General features: G+C 36.2%; 1 protein-coding gene across 2 annotated transcripts in view; it reads right to left on the reverse strand.

Moving 5' to 3' along the window:
* The window catches only part of RIT2 (Ras like without CAAX 2), a 390,276-nt gene that overhangs the window by 285,752 nt on the left and 87,112 nt on the right, over window positions 1-17,412 (reverse strand). For both annotated transcript variants that reach the window (XM_073213309.1, XM_037015079.2), the window contains exon 2: window positions 5,985-6,041. In XM_073213309.1, the coding sequence (XP_073069410.1) occupies window positions 5,985-6,041 (57 nt within the window). The remainder of the gene's footprint in view (window positions 1-5,984; window positions 6,042-17,412) is intronic.

The following is a 17,412-nucleotide window of genomic DNA, read 5'->3' on the forward strand; positions in this document are numbered from 1 at the left end:
TTACCTCAGATTCCTTCTATCTCAACAAAGAAAGTCCATTACCTTAGACAGAAAATGGCTCCTCTCTGACCTGCTCGTTCCCAAAACCAAGACAGAAATCCTTTCCTTTCTAGGCCTGGCTATATATTTTAGAGCGTAGATCCCTAACTTCTCCCTGTTGGCAAGACCCCTATGCAACCTCAGCAAGAGCCCCCCCCTAAAAAACCATTATCCTCCTCACCCCAACACTCCTTCATTAAGCTCCGTCAAGCCCTTGTAGAAGCCCCAGCTCTCCATCTTCCTGATTTGTCGAAGCCCTTCTCATTATACATTCATGAGAGGTCGGGTCAAGCTCTAGGAGTCATAGGGCAACATTATGGCCCATCCTTTGCCCCAGTAGCTTATCTCTCCAAGCAATTAGACCCCACAGTTCGGAGATGGGCCCCCTGCCTACGAGCATTAGCCGCTAGACAGCTCTTGCAGAAGGCAGCTCATAAACTGACATTCAGGGTGCCCCTTACCATTCTGTCCCCACATCACCTAAAAGATCTCTTAACCTACAAAAGTTTATAGACTCTCCCTCCCTCCAGACTCCTGACCTTACTGTCCTCTTTCCTCCAAAATCCCGTTCACCCCTTTTGCCATCCATACCCAAATCATGACTTTTTCCTCCTTTACTGCTCTCTTGCTTTTTTCCTCATTCTTATTGTCTTCCCCGCCACCCCAGCCTCCTTTGTATGGCGATTCAAAGTCAGACAGACTTACACACAGCATCAAACAAAAGTTACTGCCCTCATTGCCACACCAGACTGCCCTCTGAAAAGCTGCTCTGAGCCTTTATACCTCCACTTTCCTCCCTCCACTGAAGTGTTCACTAGCAGCTACCCTTATTCTCCCTACCTCTGCTTCCTCTATGTCCAAAAACAAGCCTATTGCAGGTGATAGCCAGACACCTACAGGGGATGTCCCTATTGGTCTTGTGCCATTCACTACATGAGTAACTTCCAGTACCCACAGTATTACTCCTCCAACCGTTTCATGAAATATCCCAACGGCTCATTCTCCTTATCAATCCCAGATCCCTGGGACTCTCGTTGGGCCGCCGGAGTCACAGCCTCAGTTTACTACGCGGGGGTCCTCGACCCCCCACAGTACCCTTCATATCTCTCAAAAGTATGTTCCCTCTCATTCCCAGATCTCTCAAGTTGCATCAGATAGCAGACATTCCGAAAAAGTCATTATCCAAACTCTTGACGGCACCTCTTCATCTTCTTATCCCCACCCCTCTTCCCATTTCTCCTACTCTTCATTACAGCTCATTCAGGACACCACCATCTTTCTCAACCACACCCTTAACACCGCCAATTGTTTCTTGTGCGCATCACTACAGCGCCCACTGCTGGCCGCCATGCCCCTTAATATTTCCAACTACTCCTTCCATGCAGAAGGACAACCCCTCCACCCCCTGGCAAACATACCCCTATGGGAACCAGAATATGCAGATAATCTCACCATCCACCACTGTGTAGGCCCAACTCCACCCCCCTCCAGCGCACTTCACTGCCTCTCTATCTACACCCCTACCTCCGGCTCTAAGACTTTTACACAACTGGGACACTTCTTTTAGTGTAATGGCAGTCTTTTCAACTCACTGCCTCTCAACTCCGATACACCCTGCATTCTCGTCACCCTAATCCCACAGTTTACACTTTACGGCATGGCAGAATTCCTTGAGCTCCAACCTCCCTTGCCCTCGCGCACAAAAAGGGTTGCTTTCCTTCCCATCATGGTCGGTATCTCTTTGATCACCTCATCCATTGGGGCAGGGTTTTTGGGAGGAGCCTGGGGTCACTCTCTATGGGCAGTTAGAGTTCTCGACGCCAAACTTGAGGAAGCCCTGACATCCACTGCCAATTCCCTAGCCTCTCTCCAAAGACAGGTCACTTCTCTAGCTAAAGTCACCCTTCAAAACCGGCGGGCCCTAGATCTGCTTACAGCCAAGAAGGGCGGCATCTGCATCTTCCTCTGGGAAGAGTGCTGCTATTACATCAACGAATCCGGCATTGTAGAAACTGACATCACCAAACTCACTGACCTTGCCTCCAGTCTTCACTCTGCTTCCAATTCCAACCCATTCTCGTCAATACTAACAAACACTCTCCTCACCTGGCTCTGGCCCATTGCAGGCCCCATAATAGTCATTCTTCTCGTCTGTCTCTTCTTACCCTGTATAATAAAGTTCATCAAATCCCAAGTTGGAAAAATCTCTAATCAAGCTTTCAACCAGCTTTTACTCAGGAACTACCAGTTTCTGGCCACAGAAGATCCCTCACCCTCATGTGACCTCCTCACCACATGCTGAGATGGACCCCTCTCTCTGCTGGAAACTGTTCCTGGAAACAATGGCCGCAGATGCCTGGCTCCTGACACCCATATCCTCTTGGCACCATTGGAATCAACAGGTCCTCGACCTATGGTTACAGGGAACCTTCATTGATTTCCAACCTGAAGAAGTCCACATCTACTCATCCTTACTGTGGGGAGTCCTGTCAACCCTTTCCTCCCAATCCTCATGCCCTCACTCCCTTCTCCGCCCCCATTCAGCAGGAAGCAGTCAGAGAGAAAGCAACATCCACAAACCCATAGAGGAGAAAGGGGGGAATGAAGGGTCCCCACCAGTAAGATGGCAAACTTCCGGCTTCTTTTTGGGGTCCTCGGTTCCCGCCAGCGCCACCTGAAGCCCAATCACCTCTTGCCCCCCTCCCAATCCCAGCACCTAGCCAACAGCCACCAGCCCCGTAGAAGTAACACCACAATCACCCTATGCCCCTTCCTATATAACCCAGCACCTTTCCCTAATAAAGCGGAACTCTCCGGTGAATTGCTGCTGTGTGTCGCTCCTTTCCTTTCATTTTCTATCTCAGGAAGAAAGACCAGCCACTTTATATCTAATTCATATTAAATTAGAATTATATAAACTAAGATTTTTAGCAAGTTACAATAAAGATTAAAAGGACATAGCAAAACAAACTGTCCCAGGTCATTTTCTTAAGTCTTTGGGAAGTCCAGACTTTGTTGAAAAGTCTCTTCAAAGGATGTTAAATTCTAGAAGGATGGTAGGAATTTCTTGGCTTACACATAGGAAGTTGTGATCCTAATTCATGGTGACTAGAATACAACATAAAAGAAGGTTCACTGAACTGTCTCTCCATCCTTTCGAAACCCTTTAGCACTTTGCTTGTTTCTTACATTAGTAATTAACTACATAGATATGTATAAATATTTGTGGATTTGTCTTAATTCTTCTTCCTGAGTTTGACCTGTGCTATTTTAATTTTTTATTTCTAGAGGGCAAACAGATTGCTTTGAAAAGAGTAAGCATTTAACTTGCTTGCCAATTGAATGGCATACAATAGTTATCTCTCATGATGTACTAACTAAAAATGGCATATGTGTTTATTGGTAGAATGGATGAACGTCAGGCCTTTGGTCAAAATATTTCTTATTTCCAAAATTATTTTACTATGGAAAAACTGAACTGTACTTAACACAATGCCTAATGCTTAGAGATACTCATTTTAAAGATTAAATTAAAACTTGAATGAATCCATATATGGAATCTTTAAAAGGAATATAATTTAATTTTTGAGTAAGGAGAAGTCACATGAAGAATTGAAACAATACCTTTCAATATCCCTTTTATAGGCATCTTCTGCAGGTTTGAAGACACTAGAACCATTGGTTTACTGACTTTGAAATGTTGATAGCTAATAAGGAAAGCAATTACTCCTTTGGGAAGAAAATATGCACAGGATACTATCCCTAATTCTTGTCAATGGTAAGTGGAATCTAATCTATCAGAATCGATGTAGATTTTAAAGGAAAAATAATTCTAAGTTGAATCTAAGGGAGAAAATAAAATTATGCAGATCCTTCAAAGATTTCAGAGGAAACCTTTTCAAAAACCTCAGTCAGTAGGATGACAAACAGATCTGAACAATGATTGAAAAGTATTCATTTCTACGTAAATTGTGCAATAAGTATCCTTGATAGGTGTATTCTTCTCTAATTTATATGATTTTCAAAATGTACTAATAAGAATTTCCTTTTGAGGGGTCATTAAGTCAGTCAGATTGAATTATAGTTGTGTAGTTTAAGCAGATGAAAGGTAAATTATTTGGGACTTTCACTTTCCTGGGGCAGGATACCAATAGAAAATTGTTAACCAATATTCCCAGTAGAGAAGCCAAGAAATAAAATGATGGAAAAATAGAATTCAAAATAATAAAGTGCTCTGTATCTCCATTTTAGAATTTCTTCCTCTAAAGCTATTTTATTTATAGCCAGACAAAGGTATGATTTTAGCTGTCTGTTAGTACAGAATGCCCAGCTAGCTTAATTTCAACTGATGGATGTGCCTCATGGAAATCTAAAAGAATCATCATCACATTCTTCTCATTTTCTCCCCTTGAAGGAGGCTTTTATGATTTATTCACATATTTTGCCCTATTCAAGTCATTAGACCTGAGCAGCTGCTAAGGAAGAGGTGGGGTTTTGAAACACCAGTGCATATAAAGCTTAAACAGTGATGGAAAATAATGAAGAGCAGAGTGAATTTATGATTCATAAATGATATATTATACTTTTGTATTTTCTAGAAAGATAAAAGCTTCTAAACTTTTGCCTCAGATTTTTCCTTTACTGTAATTCATATTGGGTTATACAAAGTTACCAACATTTCCAGAATCAAGATATTTAGAAAATGGATGTAATGGGTTATCAGACAAGGTTCACAACTAATTGCTTCTAAAACTTTATAAACAAAATTCAAGTCCTTGAGGAAGTGCTTGCTGATCAATAAACAAATTGTCTGCACTTACATCTAACTAATTCAGTTCAACTGATGAAGAGATCTTGTTGAATTGTGGGACATTTAAAAATGAGAACATTTTATTCATTTCAGTACTAGTATATAAGCAAATATCCAGGGGGATCTGCAGGAAGGAATACAGACAATTATGTGTAAAATAACATTTCATATTCATAATAGGAACTTCATGAAAATTGCTTGATGAACGAAATAGGATATGGAGAATCCTACCTTTAGGGGTGAGGATAGGGGATATTCATATTGAAAGAGTCAAAAGGGTAAGTGATGAGATGTAGTCAAAAGAGGTCACAGTTCAGGCAACCACGCAACCATGAGGGGTCCAAACTTACATGTTTCCCCCTCCCATGAAATAACACGTGATGTATTTTCAATGCCAATGTGTTTCTAGACAATGAATGCTATAACAGACTCTGGAGTTTTTAACTTTTTTCTTTGAAGTGGTTCTTTGAGTAGTAAAGGAGTTTTAAAGACACCTTTTCTGCTATGATTGAGGAAGAAAACTTGTTCCCAATTGCAGTGTTCCTGCACTTGATATGACAGAAAGAGAACTGGATACGAAGAATGAAGCGTCACTGGATTTGGCTCTAATAATATTTTGACTCTTTGGGTCTCAGGTTCCCCGTCTTGCCATTTAGAATGGTGAACAAAATTATATATCCACATCTAAGGTTCTTTCCAAATGCACCATTAACTCCCATTAACATGGTTAACTAATTCTATAATAGAAGATCCAGACATTGATAAAGTGAGCAAATGACCAAGTAAACATACAATCACATCAGTTATACTATATCCACAGCAGTTTTTCAAATGCAGGTGGACATCCATTAGTGAAAATTGAAATCAGCTTTATGTATTCCAACCATCATTTATCAGAAAGAGATAGAATTCAATAAAAAATACCAGTGTATACAACAAGAAATAAGGACAAATATTGTTTCTTGAAGCTTTTGTTGTGGTAGCTTATATACCACATATTTAAGTGTGTGTGTATGTACTGGGTCATAGTGTAAAATATATAGTTCTTATTCTCCATACACATCAACAATATTTGTAAGCCACTTATTTAGAGTGCTTTTAATTGGGTCAAAAGAGAAAACAGGCTTTTACTCACCAATAGTGGGGTCATGATAATCAGGGAACTGATGACTAATAAACTGCATTGTCATTGCTGAAAAAAAAATAAATTCAACTTAATAAAAATTCACCAGTTCATCAATAAGTTATTCATCAATGTAGTCCATCAGTCTTTTAATAGATTTCTAGTGAGTTACTTATTTCTGTGAGTGACTAATTTAATTATGGACCATGAACCACAAAATGATAGCAGAAGAAGAAGTTCTAGAGGGGAAAAATCATGTATCTAGAAGGCAAATAATGCCAGATACCTCTTTGAAATAAACATATCCAAATTTTAAGTGTACTTTAATAACAACTGCATTAGAATGAAAATAAGGAGGCTCTTGACAAAATGAGAATGTGAACTACCTGTCAGATCCCTCTTGGCCTGCTGTAGTCAAACAGCTGGTACTGGGAAGATTTTTACACTAAAGGCCCTGTACATTCTCTTGCCTTTAACTTACTCATCTTAAAAGTCAGGAGATACTCTCTGAAGTCTCTATTAGTTATAAAGATATGTGATTATAATGAGGATTTTATCCTTAACTTTTCACAGTTAAAATTATTCATCACTTTTATTTTGCCTAATCCATGTTGCTTAGAAGCTTTTATTAATTTCCATTACTTTTTTCATATCTCCTCTAAATTCTTCACATTCTTTCCAAATCTGTAATTTTATGAAACAGTTATAATGCTTCCATTGCAGAGATCTCTCATGTAAATTTCCATTACTGGGAGACAAAGTGGTATGTTTAAGTAAAAGAAACTCAGAAAAAATATTAGTATAGTTCTCTTGTTCTGAGAGAGAAAGAGAGAGAGAGAGAGAGAGAGAGACAAAGACCTCCCCTTGACCAAACTTCAGTCAGGCTCCTTGAGTCTCCTTCTCATCTAGGTGTTGATCTAGGCCCCTGTCCTTGCTGGGCCTGCATAGCCCAGTGATAGACAGGATCCTGCTAAATCAGATTAGTGAGAGTCTCCCACTCTTGATTTCTGATCAGCCTCAAAATCAAATCAAATTCTTCAACCTCCACTCTTGATATCTGAACACACAGGCCTGTCTTCAGCAAGAATCCTTTTAAGTCTGTTTAGTAAGAATCCTCCAACATGGTGTCTCCTCTTAATAATTTTCCATCTACCAATGTCTGTCTGACCCCTTGCCTGTGATCCCCACTTTTCCTTGCATTTGGGATTAAGTCCAGGTCCCGTGTGAGTTCTCTTTTTCCTTATTGCAATGGTTTCTGAATAAATTTTGTTTTTACCCTTTAATAGTGTATACATGCTTCAGCAAATGTTCAGAGCAGGAAAGACAGTTAAATTCAACAAACCCATGCACAGCACTATTCTAACTCTGCTGAGAAATGTAAAGAAATGGAACCTGACCCAGTGAAAGACAATTTCTATTTACACTTTAACAGTGTTTACCTCCTGTCTTTGCATTGACAAAGGAGGTCTCCATATGAAAATATTACTCAGTTTGGCAATTTAGGGCAAATTTTTGAAATGCAAATCAACATTCCCTACAGATAGCCTTAGGATTTAGAATATTTCAGGTAAACAAACTGAAGGCAACATGTTTATTAAATATATATCATGGAGAATTTGAAAAGTATTTTCCATGAGTTTGCATATAGTAGCTTCCTCTATCTCATCCCTGGCTGATTTGCTCTCAAGTAGAGCAACTGAGTTCAGAGGCCTGGCCTCCTTATGAACAGTTGGCTTGTCTAATCAATCAATTAAACTTCAAAGATATCTCAGACTCAGTAAATTTACAACTAAAATGAGGACATTCTCATCCCACCCCACTCAAAGCAGAGATATGTACTTATTATGTGATTGAGAGCCTCACCATCCATTTATGACAGGCAATTATTTAGGCTAAACTCTTGAAGATGTCTTTGGACAGTTCCCCTTTCATATCCTCAATCTGGTCACCATGAAAATTTTCATTTTTACCTCCAAAATATCTTTTAAATATGTCTTGATTTTTGCTCATATTACTTTAGTTCAGAATCTTATATTTCTCTAGAAAATCTCTATTGCAATAGACCCAAAACTGACTTGTTCATAGCTCTTTTCTTTCCCTTCCATTAGAAATTGCATAATGATATCAGAATCATCATTTAAAAAAAATCATGGCATTCACATGTCAGCAACTATTAGGATAAAGACCACGGTTGTTAACATGACAGACTAGCATGCATACTTTTCCATATTCCCTTCACACCTTTCCAGTTCCAGCTTATACCACTGCCTTAACAGCTACTCTGTTCTCAGATTTACTGAAGTACCTTCCATCCATGAGCATGCCTTTATCATATAGTTTAAAATGGAATCCCCCTTTTCCTTCATTTTGTCATCATACTAACAAAGACTCACCTTGATCAAATATTATATTAGTCAGGCTCTTCTGAAACCTCCTCTAAACTAGGTCTCAACTTTCAGGTTTCCCTGTTCATCTCTGCTCTTCCCAGTTTTAGCAAAAATTCTGCTCAGTCATTTAAAGAGAGTTCCCCACACTTGGTATCTAATCACTGTTGATATTTGATCAAATTCTGCATTCTCCTTTCCTCCAGGTGATATCTGATTAGCCTGGCCTGCCTTCAGCAGGAATCCTATTAAGTCTATATAGCCAGAATCCTCTCTACTCTGTTTTTAATTTTCCATCCAGGGACCATTTTGCTCCTTGGTTAAAATTTCCCACTTGGCTTTGCTGTATTTGGAACTGAGCCCAGTTCTATACTGAGATCGCTTACCCCTACTGTAATAGCTCCTGAACAAAATCTATTTTTACTGCTTTCACTGCTATCCAGCTCTGCTTTTCTTTAACAGTGCTAATAATGACCCATATGTCCACTCAAAAGTCATACCATTCAATCAACACATTTAAACTCTTCATCTACCAGGTACCAGTATACGATAGTCATGGAAGATCCCCAAAAGAGGTATAAATATGGGCTAAGTTAATTACTATAAACTTAGGAATGAATTCTGAAAGCTGAAGAAGTTTGGAACAAATTAAAGGAAAAAGACATAAGCATTTTAAGAACTGATAGACATATTTGATATTAGACATAAAATTCACAGAACCAGTATCAGAAATAAATGAATCTAAGATTTACCTGTTACACTTATTTATAAGAAGATCTGGCATATATTAAAAGATGGAGTTTGCTTTAATGGAAACCTACTGTTTATTATATAACTGAAAAGCCCTTCTATTCTCAAATCCTCTGACCTACCACTGAGACAGAACCAAAGAACAGAGAGCCCGCTGAGCTTTGTTCCAGAACTTCAAAAGATAATTTTAGAAGATTGATTTGTGAAAGTTTCTTTTGTGTTTTACAAAATGGATGCCCAATGGGACATCTAAGAGCCACTTCCCTTTGCAGAGATAATGTGCAAAACAAACAATTTTTGAAAAATCTCTCCTAAATACCTGTCAAGTTCAATGTTGGAGATAAGCAATCTGCTAAATATCTATCAATCAGACTAAGGATTGAATTAATTTATGATCCTCAAAATTTTGGGATTCTATTTTCCTTTGCCAAAGAACCATTCTGTGAGAAACTAATAGCTCCTCCTGTTTTTCAATTTTATTGACTTTATATTATCCTAATACACTGGTATTTAAGAATCAAATGAAAATGAAAGTCTATGTCTTCTTCCCAAAATATACAGTCATACACACATGCACGCAATATTGGGAGATAAGTAGGGATCAATAGGTTCCAGGAAGAAGATTTGTCCTAGCAAATACCCACGTATGTCTGAAATCATCCTTTGGCTTAGAAACCCATGAACAATGTGATTTGAGAGCACTTGAGAACAACAAACTGACATCTGACTCTCAGCAATTTCTAACATTCAGCTCAGATATTAATTTTGTACTTGTACATGTTTTTAAAAATAATGTATTTCCTTGAAGAATGTGGTATACAAACTTCTTAACACTTTAGTGTGAACCAGTTCTATGTAGCAAAGTTGACAAACCTACCTGACCAACCTGTATCCAGTACATTCATGAAAGATATACGAAAGCAAGGCAATATAGTGCTAGAAATAAATTTTACAAATATTATCATTGAATGTACCTGGCTTTGCTGTTCTGTAAAAAATAATAAGAATCAACATGGAAAATTCCAAGGAGCAATCTCACACTGAGGCCAGGATAACTTTCCAGACGCTTTAGAAAATCTGCTCAGGCAGATTCAGAACAATTTTCATGGTTTACCAGAAGTTGTAATCTTTCAATAATGGGAGAGTCTTTTTGTATGTATATATTTGAAATAGTTAAGAAATGTTGTACAAAGTGCTGCATGTCTGGATGATATATGGGTGAGTTTATTGTATTCAAAGATTCTCTCACAGTAAAAAAACATTGCCAATGTACATTTAGCAGTCCTTGTCTCAGAGACTGTATCACTGAACTCAGCAGGAGGCCATGTAGTTAGCCAGGAGTAAGAATGCTGAGGAAGGAATGGGATGATGGGAGGCAAGCACAAGAATTGGTTGGAACTTATGAATTATCTTATAGCCCTTGATCAAAAGAGAATTGGATGTATCATGGGCAAATAATGGTATTAGACCACTGAATCTCTGCATCAAAATGAAGCATTAGCATAGTTATCATTTGTTTTTATAAAGGCTAATGATTTTTATGTTATTTTAAACTCTTCTACCATACTAAAGCATCTTATGATTTGAGTTATTTTATTATGATATTTGAGGAGTTTCTATCATACCAGTATAAATATAAATTATTTCTGATTTTTATTTTCATAGTTAATTTATCTTGTGTATATTCATTGCTTAATTTGCTCAGGAAAATATTAAATAGTAGTGAAGATAGTGATGATCTTTGATTTTTTTCTTGACCTTCAATGGAAAGAACTTCTTGTTTTCATATAAGATGCTGGCATTATTATTGTGATATATATTTAAATACTTTATCATATTATGGAGGTAGTTATTCATTTATGCTTTACTGAAACCTTCATTAAGAACTAGGAGTTATACCTTCTTAGGATAATTGAGATAATCATGTGATTTTCTCCTAAGAACCATTAATATGGTGACATATTAATAGATGTCTGAATATTGAACCAACCTTGCATTCCAAGATTGAAATCTATTTGATTATGCTGTCTTCTTTTTTAATGAGGAATTAAAGTCTACTGATAAATTATTTAGAATTCTCAAATTATTATCCATAGGTGATATCTTCAGTTTTCTTTTGTTTATTTATATTTTTCAGGATTAGGTATCAATCGTGTGCTTCCATTATAAGATAATCAAGGAAATTTTTGTTTATTTTCTATGCTCTGAAATAATATATAATATATAACATTAGAACTGTATAATCTTTAAGGTTTGATAGACTCTCCTATGAAACCATCTGTTGCCTTTTTAATAGAGGTAGTTTCTTTTTAACTTTTCTCCATTTAATCAATGTATATTTGTCTGTTTAAGTTTTCTAACTCTACTGGGGACAATTTTAGGAAACTGTATGATCCTAAGAACTTACCAATCTAGACTTTCTATATTATTTTAAAAGAGGTGCACAAACTTATCTCTTGATGTTTTAAATTTCCAGTGTATCAGTAGTTATTTCCTCATTATTTTTATGTTTGCTCTCTCTATTTTGTATTTGCTTAAGTTAGCTAGTAGTTTGTCTATTGTATTGATTTTTGTCAAAGAATTTAAATTTTTTATTTTATTATGATACTATTTTACTAATATTAATATCCATTGATTTTCTTTACTTTGTTGCTTTTGCCTTATTTCCCTAGTTATGTTTTTTTGCCTTACATTTTTGTTAACTCAGCTCTTATGTTTTCATTCTTTTAATTTTTGTTGGTGAAATTTTGTAGGTATGAATTGTCCTCTAATCTCTGGTTTATATATTTTATATATCCCCCATATATTCAGATATTATTTTTCAGAAATGTTTAATTTCTATGTATTTTTCCTTTCATTTATGAGTTGATAAATAGAAAGTTCTTTTCAGTTTACAACTGGAAGGGCTTTTTGTTATTTTTAATTTCAGTTTCATTGCTTTGTGATCAGGGAGCGTATTTCTAATATATAATTTGTGAATATTGTTGGTATTTTAGTATGTAATTAATGTGTTTAGTAAAATAAAGTATATTGATAAGAAGGTAGTATTTGAAATAGGCATCAATTTCAAATATAAGACATCTTAACTGTTTTACATTATTACTCATATTTTTTCCGCTGCTCTGTATTATATTGAAAACAGTGTACAAACTCACCAATCGTAGATAATTGCTGTTTTATTTGTTGCACAGGTATTTTTAACAGTAGTATTTACAGTTTGTTTTGTGGCTTTTATTATATAAAAAATTTTTTTCTCATCTCATTTAATTATCTTCATCTTTTTCTGATATCAAGATTGAAATCACTGGTTTACTTTTGTTTTGATTTGCTTGGTTTATCTTTGCTTATTCCTTTGCTTTTACCATTTTAAATCATTCTGTTTTAGGTGGGTTCTTGTATACTACATAGTGCTGGTTATTGCTAAAAGCAAACTTGAAAATTGTTTTCTTTTAAAAGGCAAGTTAAGTTCATTCACATTTATCTACTTTTACGCTCCTCAAGGTCTTTTTATGGCTTGATAAGCTCATTTCTTTTTAGCACTAAACAGTATTCCATTTCTGAATGGGCCACATTTTACTTATTCATTCATCTACTGAGGACCATATTGATTGCTTCCAAATTTTGACAATTATAAAAAAAACTGCCATAGACATCCACATACAGATTTTTGTCTCAATAAGTTTCAACTCCTTTGGGTACATCTCAGGGAGTGTGATTGTTGGTATATTTATATCAGGTATGTTTAGTTTTATAAGAAACTACCAAATTGTCTCCCACAGTGGCTATACCACATTGCATTTCCACCAGCAATATATGAAAGTTAATTTATTCAAATGTTAGCTCCACATCCTCACCAGCATTTGATGTTCTTAGCATTCTGGATTGTCACCTTTATAATAAGTACAGAGTGGTATCTTGTTTTAATTTGCATTTCCCTGATGACCTATAGTGTGCAGCACATTTCTATATGCTTATTTGCTATCTATAAATTTTTTTTAGCCAGGATTTTGATCTATTTTTAATCATGTTATTTTCTTTTTGTTGAGTTTTATGAGTTCTTTGTATATTTTGGATACCATGTCTTTTGGAAATAGTTTATCATGGCTTATCTTCTAATTCTCTTGATACTGTCATTGGCAGAACAGAAGTTTTTAATTTTAATGAAGTCCAGGTTATTATTTCTTTCATAGATTGTGCCTTTGTCTTGTGTCTAAAAAGACATTGCCATACAAAGTTTGATAGGTTTTCTGCAATGTTACCTTGTAGGAGTGTTTTTTTTTTATTTTGGTATCATTAATATACAATTACATGAGCAACATTGTGGTTACTAGATTCTCCCCATTATCAAGTCCCCATCTCATACCCCATTATAGTCACTGTTCATCAGTGTAGTAAGATGCTATAGAGTCACTACTTGTCTTCTCTGTGTTATACTGCCTTCCCTGTGTCCCCCTCCCACATTATGTGTGCTAATCATAATGCCCCTTATTCCCCTTCTCCCTACCATCCCACCCACCGCCCCCGAGTCCCTTTCCCTTTGGTAACTGTTAGTCCATTCTTGGGTTCTGTGAGTCTGCTGCTGTTTTGTTCCTTCAGTTTTTGCTTTGTTCTTATACTCCACAGATGAGTGAAATCATGTGGTACTTGTCTTTCTCCACCTGGCTTATTTCACTGAGTATAATACCCTCTAGCTCCATTTATTTTGTTGCAAATGGTAGGATTTTCTTTCTTCTTATGGTTGAATAATATTCCATTGTGTATATGTACCATATCTTCTTATCCATTCATTTACTAATGTACACTTAAGGTGCTTCCATTTCTTGGCTTTTGTAAATACTGCTGCGATAAACATAGGGGTGCATATGTCTTTTTGAAATTGTGCTGCTGCATTCTTAGGGTAAATTCCTAGGGGTGGAATTCCTGGATCAAATGGTATTTCTATTTTTATTTTTTTGAGGAACCTCCATACTGCTTTCCACAATGCTTGAACTAATTTACATTCCCACCAGCAGTGTAGAAGGGTTCCCCTTTCTCCACATCCTTGCCAACATTTGCTGTTGTTTGTCTTTTGGATGTTGGCCAACCTAACTGTTGTGAGGTGATATCTCATTGTGGTTTTAATTTGCATTTCTCTGATGATTAGTGATGTGGAGCATCTTTTCATGTGCTTGTGGGCCATCTGAATTTCTTCATTGGAGAAATGTCTGTTCAGATCCTCTTCCCATTTTTTAATTGGATTATTTGCTTTTTTTTTTTTAGGCATGTGAGCTCTTTATTTATTTTGATGTCAACCCCTATCAGATATGTTATTTATGAATATATTCTCCCATACTGTAGGATGCCTTTTTTGTTCTTCTGAAGGTGTCCTTTGCTCTATAGAAGCATTCTTAGTTTGATGTAGTCCCACTTGTTCATTTTTGCTTTTGTTTCCCTGGCCTGGGGATATATAATCATGGGGAAAAAGTTTATGTCCAAGAGATTTTTGCCTATGTTTTTTTTCTAAGAGTTTTATGGTTTCATGATCTACATTCAGGTCTTTGATCCATTTTGAGTTTACTTCTGAGTATGGTGTTAGACAGTAATTCAGCTTCATTCTTTTAAATGTAGCTGTCCAGTTTTGCCAACACCAGTTGTTGAAGAAGTTGTCATTTCCCCATTGTATATCCATGGCCCCTTTATCATATATTAATTAACTTTATATGGTTGGGTTTATATCTGGGCTATCTAGTCCATTCCATTGGTCTATGGGTCTGTTCTTGTGTCAGTACCAAATTGTCTTGATTACTATGGCTTTGTAGTAGAGCTTAAAGTCTGACAGTGTAATCTCCCCTGTTTTATTCTTCCTTCTCAGGATTACTTTGGCTATTCATGTCCTTTGTGGTTCCATATGAATTTTAGAACTCTCTGTTCCAGTTCATTGAAGAATGCTGTTGGTATTTTGATAGGGATTGCATTGAATCTGTAGATTGCTTTAGGCAGGATAGCCATTTTGACAATATTAATTCTTGCTACCCAAGAGCAGGGGATGCATTTCCATTTATTAGTGTCCTCTTTAATTTCTCTTAAGAGGGTCTTGTAGTTTTCAGGGTATAGGTCTTTCACTTACTTGGTTAAGTTTATTCCTAGGTATTTTATTCTTTTTGATGTAATTGTAAATGAAATTGTTTTCCTGATTTCTCTTTCTGCTAGGTCATCATTAGTGTATAGGAATGCAACAGATTCGTATGTATTAATTTTGTATCCTGCAACTTTGCTGAATTCAGATATTAGATCTAGTAGTTTTGGAGTGGATTCTTTAAGGTTTTTTTAATGTACAATATCATGTCATCTGCAAATAGTGACAGTTTGACTTCTTCCCTACCAATCTGGATGCCTTTTATTTCTTTGTGTTGTCTGATTGCCGTGGCCAGGACCTCTGGTACTTTGTTGAATAAAAATGGGAGAGTGGACATCCTTGTCTTGTTCCTGATCTTAGAGGAAAAGCTTTCATCTTCTCGCTGTTAAGTATGATATTGTTTGTGAGTTTGTCATATGGCCTTTATTATGTTGAGGTACTTGCCCTCTATACCCATTTTGTTCAGAGTTTTTATCATGAATGGATGTTGACTTTTGTTGAATGCTTTTTCAGCATCTATGGAGATGATCATGTGGTTTTTGTCCTTCCTTTTTTGATGTGCTGGATAATGTTGATGGATTTTCACATGTAGTACTATCCTTGAATCCATGGTATGAATCTCACTTGATCATGGTGTATGTTCCTGTTGATATATTTTTGATTTTGGTTTGCTAATAATTTGTTGAGTATTTTTTTTTTGCATTTATGTTCATCAGGGATATTGGTCTGCAGTTATCTTTTTTGTGATATCTTTGCCTGGTTCTGCTATTAGAGTGATGATGGCTTCATAGAATGATTTTCGAAATATTCCCTCTTCTTCTAGATTTTTGAAAACCTTAAGGAGAATTGGTATTTTGTCTTCTCTAAATGTCTGATAAAATTCAGCAGTGAATCCATCTTGTCCAGGGGTTTTGTTTTTGGGTAGTTTTTAAATTACTGATGCAATTTCATTGCTGGTAACTGGTCTGCTTAGATTTTCTGTTTGTTCCTGAGTCAGTCTTGGAGGGTTGTCTTTTTCTAGAAAGTTGTCCATTTCTTCTAGGTTATCCAGCTTGTTAGCATATAGTTTTTCATAGTATTCTCTAATAATTCTTTGTATTTATGTGGTGTCCATAGTGATTTTTCCTTTCTAATTTCTGATTCTGTTTATGTGTGTAGACTCTCTTTTTTTCTTCACAAGTCTGGTTGGGGATTTATCTATTTTGTTTATTTTCTCAAAGAACCATCTCTGTTTTCATTAATTTTTTCTATTGTTTTATTTGTCTCAATTTTATTTATTTATTTTCTGAGCTTTATCATGTATCTCTTTCTACTGATTTTGGTCCTCATTTGTTATTCTTTTTCTAGTTTCAGTAATTGTGTATTTAGACTACTCATTTGGTATTGTTCTTACTTCTTAGAATAGACCTGGATTGCTGTATATTTTCCTCTTAAAACTGCCTTTGCTGTGTCCCACAGAAGTTGGGGTGTTGCGCTTTTGTTTTTATTTGTCTCCATATATTGCTTGATCTGTTTTAATTTGGTCTTTGATCCATTGATTATTTAGGAGCATGCTGTTAAGCCTCCATGTGTTTGTGGGCCTTTTTATTTTCTTTGTACAATTTATTTCCAGTTTTATACCTTTCAGATCTGGGAATTTGGTTGGTACAATTTCAATGTATTTGAATTTACTGATGCTTTTTTTGCGGCCTCATATGTGTTCTATTCTGTGAAATGTTCCATGTGTACTTCTGAAGAATGTGTAACCTGGTGCTTTTGGATGTAGAGGTCTGTATATGTCTGTTAGGTCCATCTGTTCTAGTGTGTTGTTCATTGCCTCTGTGTCCTTACTTATTTTATGTGTCATTGATCTGTCCTTTGGAGTGAGAAGTGTGTTGAAGTCTCCTAAAATGAATGCACTGCAGTCTATTTCCTCAATTCTGTTAGTATTTGTTTCATATATCTAGGTGTTCCAGTGTTGGGTGCATAGGTATTTATAATGGTTATATCCTCTTGTTGGACTGCCCCCTGTATCATTATGTAATGTCCTTCTTTGTCTCTTGTGACTTTCTTTGTTTTGAAGTCTATTTTGTCTGATACAAGTACTACAACACCTGCTTTTTTCTCCCTATTGCTCATATGAAAATCTTTTTCCATCCCTTCACTTTTAGTCTCTGTAAGTGTTTGAGTTTGAGTGGGTCTCTTATAGGCA

Source organism: Manis javanica, chromosome 9, assembly GCF_040802235.1.
Source record: "Manis javanica isolate MJ-LG chromosome 9, MJ_LKY, whole genome shotgun sequence".
Taxonomy (NCBI): domain Eukaryota; kingdom Metazoa; phylum Chordata; class Mammalia; order Pholidota; family Manidae; genus Manis; species Manis javanica.